The sequence below is a fragment of the Prunus persica genome, chromosome G3 (genome assembly GCF_000346465.2).
Source record: "Prunus persica cultivar Lovell chromosome G3, Prunus_persica_NCBIv2, whole genome shotgun sequence".
Taxonomy (NCBI): Eukaryota; Viridiplantae; Streptophyta; class Magnoliopsida; order Rosales; family Rosaceae; genus Prunus; species Prunus persica.
The window spans coordinates 8629075-8641039 of NC_034011.1; the positions used below are offsets into that span (position 1 = coordinate 8629075).

The 11965-nt window shown below is 35.9% G+C and overlaps 1 protein-coding gene across 1 annotated transcript; it reads left to right on the top strand.

Moving 5' to 3' along the window:
• LOC18784415 lies at nt 7642-8848 on the top strand. The gene is made up of 2 exons (XM_007217459.2): nt 7642-8194; nt 8487-8848. Exons 1-2 carry the CDS (start codon nt 7971-7973, stop codon nt 8731-8733), a joined length of 471 nt encoding a protein of 156 aa, XP_007217521.2. The 5' UTR covers nt 7642-7970; the 3' UTR covers nt 8734-8848.

Sequence of the window (11965 nt, forward strand, 5' to 3'; positions counted from 1 at the left end):
TCACATGTAATTAGTAATTTATTATGCGGAAAGACAATTTTGCCCTTGACTAAATTATGAACTCAAAGTTGACTTTTTGACCGAAAAGAAATTTGACAATTCCCACATACACCGTTGCGTAGAGCACGACGACACGAGTTCATAGACACGAAGTGAGCTCGAATCGGAGTTTTAACAAAGAAAATACGATTAAAATATCACGAGGGGCAAAATGATAAATTGGAAAATCAAAATTTTTATATAACCTCACCTCTCTCTCTCTCTCTCTCTCTCTCTCTCTCCGAGCCCTCCTCCCTCTCTGTTTTCTTTCTCTCCCTCCCGTCGCCCTCCATTTGTTAGAGCCGCCACCACCGGCCATTCCAAGCAGCAAGACCGGAGCCAAAACGACCGGCGTCGCGCCGCCACCACACCCAGCCCAGCCCGCTGCCAGCCGCTGCCGTCAGCCGCCGGAAACGGTGAAAAACGAGTCGGTTTTGTTAAAACTTCCAACCGCTCGTTCTCCTTCAATTCTCTTCCAAATTTGTCGAGTAAGGTATGGTTTTCTAGCTATTTTTCATGCTCTAGCTGATGGTTGGGTAGGTTTGCATCGCTTTTGACCGTAGCTAGCTCAGTTTGCAAATTGGAATTCGGCCGACTTTCGGCCTCTGTGTTCGGCCACTTCCGGTCAGTTTTTGGGGTAGGTCCAAGAACAAAAGTGACTCCAAATGGGGTGTTTTATCTCGGATAGGAGTTTGGACTCCTGGTTCCGAGATTTTTCGACCACCCGAAATCGCTTAAGACACCCAAATCTGCCCGCGCGTGCTGGGGCGTGTGGGCAAGGGTGGTGAAGTAATTTTGTACAATTTTGTGACCCTCGTGTCGTTACGAGCGCGTTGGATTTCGCAGATCTCGATTCGGAGTCCGTTTGAGCCCCGAACGGATTTTTCATATTGTGCGATTATCGGGTTCAATACTGTTGAGCCGTTGGATCGTAATCAATTTTAGATATGTTGTTCCAGATAATTTAAGAAACGTGTAGGATTCGACGGATTGTGAATCGGAGTCCCGGATACTCCGAAAACGTGAACCCTAGGGCTAGGGTTTAGAAATTATGCGATTACACGATCGTAATTAATCCGACCGTCCGATTGACACCAATACCCTCGGGACATGTGTCCTAAATATATTGGACCTTCTAGCGGCATCCGGTACCCGTGGGGTTCCGGATTGACTTTTTGGACTTTAGCGCTTTTTGAGTCCCAAGATACCGCTAAACGATCCCACGTGGAAGGAAAGCTGTTATGGGCATAGGGATCACTTTAAATTGACGCACGTACTTTTAGGAGCCGGGGGTAGGGTTTTTAATTTAATACTATATTGTATTAATAGAATATTATGGTCATTGACTCAGGCACCCGGGCACCAGTTGACCCGCAGGAGGGACCTTCAAGAGGTCCAGCGAGCTTAGACTATCGGTGAGTGGACTCTTTGTTTTAATAAATGAATTTAAGCAGTTCAGTTTCAATTATCAGCTGTTTTATTCTGTTAAATATTTTATGTTGCATGCTGCCGAGTGACTTTTCCTTACAGAATATAGGAACAGATATTCTTGTTTATTATCAGATAAATGGCAGCAGAAATTTAAAGGTTACAGAAAGTTAATTATTCAACAAATTTTCTTCAGAAACTTTATATTTTCTTAAATCACCTTGTACCCAGTTATTAAATGTTGCCTTCGGTTCATATTTGTTACCTTCGGTTTAGTCAGCATGCTTGACAGTTGCCCCACGAGTTCCTTGGTACTCGAACTCGTGTGGAGCGAGTAATGCGGATAAAGGTGGACTACGGTACCCTGAATCCTGCGAGTTGCGGCTCAGACTGACTTCGTGTCACTGAGACCTGCGAGTATGTGTCACCCATGGTGATGCAAGGAATTGACGGGTATAAGGATTTGACGGAAATAGGGGTACACCTAGGTGATAGTTTTCAACTATTTTCAAATGTATAGTTATATACATGCATTGATTTCAGAAATAAAGAAAATAAGTTAGTTTGTATAACTGTTTTTACAGTGGGGTTAGTATGTTCATATATTATTTTGTACGCTTTGTTTTGGGTCCACTCACCCTGCTTGTTGTTTTGCGCCCCCAGGCAGTAGACGTGCACAGGAATCCACCACCGGGCCACTTCCCATCTTCCGCGCCTTTCTTTGATGTAGGATTTGTATTTTGTACAAAGATTCACTCTTTTGTAAATTCTTAGCAGTCGCTCTGATGTTTTGCCCTAGACTGCGTTTTGATCTCTTGGAATGTATATATACATATGCTGGCAGTTGGTTGTATATATGTATACTTGTTTGGCAGGTGTGAATGTTTTGGTATTGAGCCAGTTACATGGGAAACTCTGCCGATTTTTCGGTAGAAGTCAACCTTGTCGTTTTATCGTGTTTTGTTTAGAAGGGCAAATAGGTCTTTTGTGCCCGACATTTGCCAGGTGTCGGACACGCACAGGGTCTGACTCGGATTCCAAAGCGGAATTTGGATCGGGTCCTGTCATCAAATGTGCAGGCGTGCTGGGAGAGTGGCTTCCAGCTTGCATGTGGCCTTCACCTTTTCCTTTGCGTAGGGCCTAGTTTGGTTTCAGGGTCTTCAACAACCAGCTTATCATATTTATGTATGTGGCCCATAGTCTAAAATATCGATAATATCAATGAATTATCAAGGATAATATCGTTTTTTCGAATCACGGATATTTCGAAATGTATCCATGCATATATCGTATAAATATCAAGAATATCGACGATAATATCGGAAAATATCGACATCGATAATTTCACTCACACTTCAGCAATATTTTGTTACAATATCGCTAAAATATCGAAAATATCGATGTAATGAAAAAAAAAGGGGAAAAAAAAAAGGAAAAAAAAGGGAAAAAAACACAAAGGGGATTCAAGGTGTTTCCTCTTGTAAAATTAGTCATCCTTTGTTTGCTTTGTATTGTGGCGTCCAAGTGGTAAGTTCTTTTTTCTTCTGAATATTGAGACATGGATAGGCAAGGAATGATGAACCTTACATTTCTTACTTTGACAAAGTTCACACATGTATATCATTAATTTTATTTTTTTTGGGACGTATAAAAATGAGACTCTTGAAACCAATTTCTTCTTAATTTGTATAAAAATGGGGGGCCATTCTGCACTGTTTACTCATAGAGAAAGAGGCAAGGGGATTTTGTCAAGTCAAGAAGATGATTCGTTATCTATAACTTCGGACTCTGTTGGAGTGAGAAGTAGTAACTCTAATTATACTCATAACCAACCATTTTCCTATCCTTTATATCTCATTCCTTTTCGGAAGGAATCGAGCAGCTCATGGAAAGAATTCAAGACTCAGTCTTCAAATGATTTTGCTCATGGACAGCGTCAACCAATCTCGGATCCATATGAGTGGCATGTTAACAATTACATGCAAAACTATTTTGGGGATTTATCATTTGATGACTACTCTTCACAATACAATTACTCTACAAATAGAGATGATAAAGATAGTGAAAAATTTGAACCTCATAAGAACTCTATGTAGTACTAAGTCACTTATGTATCTTACCATGCAATGTATAAAATGTAAAATATTGTAGTAAATCATTATATATAAATGATTGTGGTGTGTTTAATCTTCTTTCATTAATTACTACATATTTCCTACATTCACAGTGTTTGTCAGCTCGCTATGTAATCAACTTAAATTAGTTAAATCCATCATGCAATGCATTTCCTTCCAATTTTTTGTGATAAACTAATAAATAATTGACTAAATAAGCATCCTCCAAAGTTTCAATAAAAATTTCCAAGTTTTTCTTACAGTTTTCGTGGTTTTTATTCCATTTTTATCGATATCGATAATATCCCGATATTTCCATCGAAATTTCCGTATTTTTGGACTACCGATATTTCTGATATCACCGATATTTTAGAGCTTGATGTGGCCACATCCCTTCGGCTAGGCTGGGGGATTTATAGCCCAAAAAGTGGACCATTGGGATGGATTTTCGGCTTATATGTTGCTACATCTTGGAGCCTCATGGTGGTTTAGCCTGATTTACAATTCCCATTGGGCTTGCCCTAAGTAAAATAAAGTATACGTTTATGTTAATTGAATGAATCATTCTATAGTGAGGGACTTAATGTCTTATTTCTTAACTGTTGTATTAGACTAACTAATTTGATCCAACGATGAAAAATTAGACCTCACATAAGGGCTATATATAAGCCCTAACAATAAAATTATTGCATTTTTAATTTTTTTTTCTTGCATATTAACTTAACCATGTGAGTAACTGGAATTAGAAGTTTGATTATGGGCTTGAAAATATTATAGAATATCATACACAAATGAATAATACAAAAATATTGTTATAAGCATGAAAATTAAAACTGAGGATAACATAAGAATGTATTTTAGTCGTTGGATCACCAACAATTGTATGTAGGGGTGGACATCGGAACCGAAGAATCGATTAACCGAACTAAATTGGACAAGAAAAAACCGAAAAAAAACTGTGTTGATCAAAAAGTCCAACCCAATTCAAAAACCAAACCGAACCGATTTTAACCAGTTCCAATTCCGGTTCTATACCCTAACAAATCGAACGAATCGAATCGAACTGGCCAAATTAAAAAATATATAATTTTAATATTTATTTATATCCAATGCTATATTTTTAATCTCATAACTAATATTTACCCAAGTTCAATTTCAAAACATCTCTCTTTTCTAGCTTCAATATTTCTTTTTGTATGAAATTAGATAATTTGTTAATTTTCAAGCCAAAAAAATAAAATTTCGGTTGAAATTTGTATAATCAAAAAATAATTACAAAAATAATAATAATAACAATAATTTGGTTCAAAATCAAACCGGACCAAAACCAGACCGAAACCGATTCAACATATTTTATAATTTTTTTTGTTAAAATTGGATCGAACCATAGAAGGTAAATAGTACCGATTTCAGTTCTAATTTGAGGCAAAAACCATCCCGAACCAGACCTTGCCCACCCCTAATTGTATGTAACTTAGAATCTTCGGAATATGCTAATATTTTTTTTTTTTTCACGTTGTTCTTTTATGGACGAAATTTTTTTTTACGTTTATGACAGAAATTGCAGGTGGAAAAATAGATAAAGATCTGATGTGAAAATTGTGGGGAGGCTTTTTATTTTATTAAAGTATTTTATTTTCTTGCCAAAGTTAGGAAGGGAATGGTATTCTTGGACACATATATGGGGGTTAACTTAGACTACTGATGTACTAGTCTATGCCATTTTCTACTGGGCTGGATACCGTGGCTCTTAAAATATATTTAATGTCTTGTTTACTCTTGTTATGTTTGTTTTTCATTTAAGTTTTTTTTAGTGCAGTCGATTAGGAGAGGGAGATTTACACAAATATTCATTGGGTGCCTGAGAGTTTCGTACTTCTGCCCACACCATATGGATTGAGGTGGAAGAGCTTAACCAGCTAAGCTATACCCCAGTAAAGTTGTGTAACAAGAAAAAAAGAAAAAAGAAAAATAGTAAAGCTTAGCACAACAGCAAAGCCCATGGTTGAAGTAGGTCCTCCACCATATAATGGCGGATCCAGGATTCTTACCCCAAGGGGTCTTAGTGTAAAAGTTTTGATATTTTTTTTAAGATGAAAATAACACTAAAAGATAATTTTCTATTACTTTCCTCTTATCGTTCCATAATTCTACACATGAATTAATCAAACCAAACAATCAACCATTTTTTTTTAAAGAAACAAATTGTATTAAGACAAATGAACAAATAGAGAGAGGACAAGAAGTCTATCACAAAATTAATCATAAACCCTAAATTCAACAAATCAAATAATCATATATAGTCATCCAATCCAATAAATCATCCACACACAAAATCATAAATATTCATCCATCCAATAAATCATTATTCAATAAAAATTTTAGGCATTATCATCAAACAAAAGAATGTAACACAGAGGTTTAAATATACCAAGAACAATAAATTTATAAAATCAGAGATGGAGAGGGAAGAGAATAAAATTTTCAGCCATGTTGAGGGTTTGTGGGGAAGATTTAGTTGGGAACTTAGGGTAGAGAATAGAGGTGTCAAACGGGCCCGTCCCATTTAAACTCGTGCTTTTAAAGTTTTCGTGCCAGGCCGGGCCGGCCCATTTAATTTATTGGGTCATGCCGTGTTGGCCCATTTAGTAAAATCATTGATCTTGGCCCGACCAAAAGCCCATGTCCACATTGAAATGGTCCAGGCCGGGCTCGGGCTCGTGCTCGTGCTCGTGCCATACTCGGGCCCAAGAACCAACCCATTTAATTTGAATTTTTTTCCACTAGATAATTCAAATTATAAACATAAAAAATATAATTAGAGGAAAGAAATGATGAACTATTTGAAAACATTATACAATCAAACATCCAAACAATATGAAAGAGCGGAGGGCAAAAAATGTCCAACTCCACAAAGTTCACTTCAACTTTTCATCCTTAAACGACTTAGTATTTTATATATGAAGAAATGCTTTGCTTTAATTATAAGATAAGCGTATATATCATATGTACTGATTAGATATCAACTCCAATATTATTTAATTAATTTGTAGTTAATATGCTTAATTAATTAAGACCCAAGTAATTTTCTTAAAATGAAATACATCAATTATATGTTTATAATTTTTTTTATTTAAAAAATCATATAAATAATGACATTAGATGTTAACTTTCCTTTGCGTGGGGCCCAGTTTAGTTTCAGGATCTTCAACAACCAGCTTCTTATATTTATGTATGTGGCTGCATCCCTCCCGCTGGGCTGGGGGATTTATAGCCCAAAAAATGGACCATTGGGATGGCTTTTCCGCTTATGTTGCTACATCTTGGAGCCCAATGGTGGTTCAGCCTGATTTACAATTCCCATTGGGCTTGACCTAAGTAAAATAAAGTATACGGTAATGTTAATCGAATCATTCTATAGTGAGGGACTTATATATGATCTTTAGGTGAGATTTTATCTTTTAACCGTTGTATTAGACTAACCAATTTGAACGATTAAAAAATAAACCTCATATAAGGGCTATATATAAGGCTCTAACAATAAAATTCTTGCATTTTTAATTTTTTTTGTTCTTGCATATTAACCTAACCATGTGAGTAACTGGAATTAGAAGTTTGATTATGGGGCTAGAAAATATTGCAGAATATTATACACAAATGAATAGTACAAAAATATTGTCATAAGCATGAAAATTAAAACTGAGGATAACATAAGCATGTATTTTAGCCTGGATCGCCAACAATTGTACGTAACTTAGAGTCTTCAGAACATGCTAATTCCCCTCCCCCCCCTTTTTTGGACGAATTTTTTTTTTTTTTTTCACGTTTATGATAGAAATTGCAGGTGGAGAAATATATAGAGATTTGATGTGAAAATTATGGAGAGGCTTTTTATTTCATTTAAGTATTTTTATTTTCTTGCCAAAGTTAGGAAGGGAATGGTATTCTCAAACACACCTATGGGGTTTAACTTAAGACTACTAATGTGCTAGTCTATGTTATTTTTTATTGGGCTAGACACCATTGGCTCTTAAAATATATTTAATGTCTTGTTTACTCTTGTTATATTTGTTTTTCATTAAATCTTTTTTAGTACAAGTGATTAGGGAGGGGGTTTTACACAAATATTCATTGGGTGTCTAGGAATTTCGAACTTCTGTCCACATGAATGGAGGTGATGGTGAAGGGTTCAACAGCAAAGTCCATGATTGACGTAGGTCCTCCACTATATATGATCAAAGTATCTTTCGTAATCCAGAAAGAAATTATTTATCTTCAAAGTTCAAAACAGAAAGAGACGTACATACTGAAGCCCATAACAAAATTCTACACTGGGCATTGGGAAGGGAGAAATGGATAATAGGATATGGTGATGGTGATGGTGATGTTATGATTCTCCCTCCCATTTCCTTTTTTCTATATTTTTATTTATTTATTTATTTTATTTTATCAGATTATCCCCTCAATTCTTTTATATATTATGAACTGCATATGCAAGCTACGACTGTCCAACTGCCAACTGCATTTTTTGAGTACTTTGAAAGAGAGAGTGAGAAGGAAATGGCAACGGTTTTTGCAAGAGGGGCACAAACCATGAACACCATAGTTTTCAAGTAAGCATTCCGACTTCAATTCTTCCTCCTCTTTTGCATCTCACTTAAGTAACATGTTGTATATGTTATGTTAATAGATTGTCCATCTAAACCGCTGACGATATAAATTCTTATTTGCATATGTTGTTTATGAATCTAAACCACGTTAAGATGCAATATTCAATTTTGAAATATGTTGATTAACTTCCACAATAATTTTAAAGCAAATGTTGATTAATAATTAATAAATAAGACGAGCCAAGTGGCTAAGAAGAGAGACTAAATTGTGTGTGTCTCTCTAACAACGATGCAGACCCATAGGTCGAAAACATTTTCATAAGAACAGCTCTTCAGCGGATGTGATTCGTGAGACCAAGAAGTTTGAAGGTGATGAAGCGAAGCACAAGAACCATATGGGAGAAAATGATAGCAATTTATGGGTCCCCCATGAGAGGACTGGAATTTATTATCCCAAAGGCCAAGAGAAAGTGATGGACGAAATTTCTCCAAGGGCTGTTAAGGACATGGGTGTCAATTGGTTTTCAAACAATGAAAATTAATTGGTTAATTAATTTAAATGCCTATAATATGTTGTACAAATCAATAATTATGTGGTTTTTCAATCGGCTTAATATGTAATATCTTATTTGTTAAGTTCTTAATGATGCGAAATAAGAAATGTTTCGAATATTTCTCTCTTGCTTATTTTTATTTCTAATAAATTATTATACGCTTCGTATGATTTTTAATTTTTAATTTTGAAATTTCTTGTTTGAGCTAAGCCGCTATGTGGTACATAGTTGTCTTTGTACTCATCGTTTGACTTCACCATGGTCATTTCTCTAGAAAACGTTTTGTCATGTTTGAAATCTTTTTTTGCTGCACCTAGTTTCATCCTTGCATCGATCGATCTCTAGTTTCTGATGTTTGAAATCTTTTAAGATGATTATTTAAAGTATAGGTATAATATGTTATAATATTATAATCATGCATGTCAAAATTTGTGCATTATAAAATCATCATGTTTTTGGGACAATTTTGTTAGATAATTTCGATGATACAAGACAAGGCAAACTTATTAATAGAAGAACCTCAACTTTTTATCAAGCTGTGTATTAGTGCTTCTTGTTTTATATGTGCTTGATTTATGGCGAAATCTGTGTTTTTATCTCTCAAAGTCAGACAACATGTTTTGATTTCGAAAAAAAAAAAAGACAAGATGTTTTGGTGATACCATTTTGCTCTTGCATTTAACAGAAAAAGTTAACAAAATTGACGGCAGGACCATTTGTCATAACGAAAGTGAAGTTAAAGGATCACTGTAACCATTTTGGAAATTGAGGTACTCAAATGCAAATCAGGTCTAAATTCATGGACTAATAAAATGATTAACCCTTATTCACAAAGCCAAGAACCGCAAAGACCATCTCTTTGATTAATTAATGTTTGACTAGAAGGTCCAACCCAATCCAAACTAAACTACTAACATAACATGACTAAAGTCTTATAAAAGTTCAAAGGAACTCTAAGGGCTCGTTAGGAATCAGAGAATTTAGGAAATGGGGAACTACTGAATCGGTATAGGAAGAATCATTCCCATTAAGCTGTTTACTAAACATATGAAATTAGCAAAGGAATTAGGTTGATTCCCATTGTTATTGTTTACTAACTTTCATGAATCAGAATCCAAATTAATTTGTTTACAAAAATGTCCTGCACATTTTCACCACAAGATATATATATAATTATCAAATTGGCTAAGGAGACCAAACTAATCATGCAGCAAACCAGTAAGGCGGTGTAAACATGAGGAATCAATATGCTGAACAAGATGAACAACAGGAGCCCAGCTCAATGATAATGTTAATAACACCTTTGTCCATAGCCAATTTCAAACGAAAAAATAAACTCCAATAAACATATATATTTCACCTACGTAACTAGTAAACAATCAAATATAATAACTTGCATAATCTTCATACGATTAAATACATAGAACTTAGTTTTTTTTTTTTTTTTTTTTTTAGGGTTGGAGCGTCTTGGAATTTCTTGGTGTGAGTTTTTATTTTTTTAGGGTTTGTGGTGTTTTGGAATTATGGTAAAGTGGTAAGGGTATTTTTGGAAGTTATTAAGAGAAAACAGGAATGAGAATCGTATCGACTACTCCCCCCTAATTGATCTGATACCTAGTTTTGAGGGGATGTGATTACGGATTTTGAGGTGGGGTCCACTTATTTTTTCATTCCTAATTGCAAGTAAACACAGGGGAAGTCAGGAATGGAAATCATTCCCTGTCCTCCCATACCTATTACTGATACGTAAACATGCCATGAATTGCTTCAAATTGAAACCACATGGACAAAATTGACCAAATTAAAACAACAGTACCGGGACCATAAGTGACTTTTTGCCTATAACAACAATTTCAACTGCATCGTGAATAGTTTCTAGGTTCACTCATCCTATAGTTTTGAGTCACGCTACAGGTACTACATTTGCAAAACCAATTTAATTTGTATGTTTTATTAATATTATGAAATCAATCACGCTAGAAATACTGAAGTTACACATCAAATTTGAGTCCCAAATGAAGTGCCATAAACGAGAAGTTTCTTAAATGTGTTCTTCTCCAACACAACTACTTTTATAATGATGTACAAGATGTGTTATAACCCTAAAAAGGATAAATAATAAAAAACAATAAAATAATAAAAGAAACCTAAGTGTTGAGTAAGCACATAAGAGGAATCTAATAATCAAGAACATGACTACCAACAGGATTAATCAAATAGGTAATAAGTAAGCAATGACAAATTCATGATTTTTTCAAAGATTAGGTAATATTTAAAAAACTAAAAACTCAATGTGGGGGTCTTTTTCTTCCGGCAGCTGCAAATGGGCTGGGCTGCCGTAAAGGGGAAATTACTGGAATTGCCCCCTGTGCCTGAGTTCGAAAATTAAGCCCCAAAAGCACTTCGAAAGGGCAGTAAAGCCTTAGGAAGTGTTCTGGTTACCTTCACCAACGAAAATGATGGCTGCTTACAGGTGATTTATGCTTGCTTACAGATAAAGTTTTAGCTTAGCATGAGGAGATTGTGGCATGGGAGCAAGGTCAGCATGAGTTGAGCACCAAAGAGGAAAATAAGGCTTCCTAGGGAGAAATGAGATTGTTTAAGATGAGGGAGACAAGGTTTGCAGGATGATCTTGGCTAAAAAGGGGTAAAGGAAGGGCATTACTTCTTCCGGCAGCTTGACAGACTCTGAAAATAGTCTGTTAACAGAGAAGAACGAAGAAGAAGAGTGAATAGGGCTACTGGATTTTTGCAAGTAAGAGAGGGAGCTTGCTCTCTCAGCCTGGGTTGGTTTTTGCTAGGTGGAGGGGACCTCCTTTTATAGCTGAGGGAAACCTTCATTCCCCAAGAAAACCTAATGGTTTCTTCCCCAACTTAGCAAGTTTTTTCCTTCCCTTTTCCTGTCTTATCTTGACTTTTTCCTATTTTGGTAAGACTTCCCAGATCAATTTGCACAAAATTAGGAATTTTGGAGCTCAAGGCCCCCTTTCCCGCGGCTGCTCCAGTGGAGGTTTTCCACTTCCAGCCATTTTATTTTCCTTTCTTTCTCACTCCTTCCTATGACCAGTTTTGATAGGGAAGGAGTTGGGATGTGTATGTTGGTTTGGAGAGTGTCTCTCTTCCTGGCAGCTTGCATGTTAACACCCATTGGTTTCTCTGGTGTTTTGTTTTGGAACTTGATCTCTTCCAATGTGTTGTCACTTCAGCAGCTCTGTTCAAT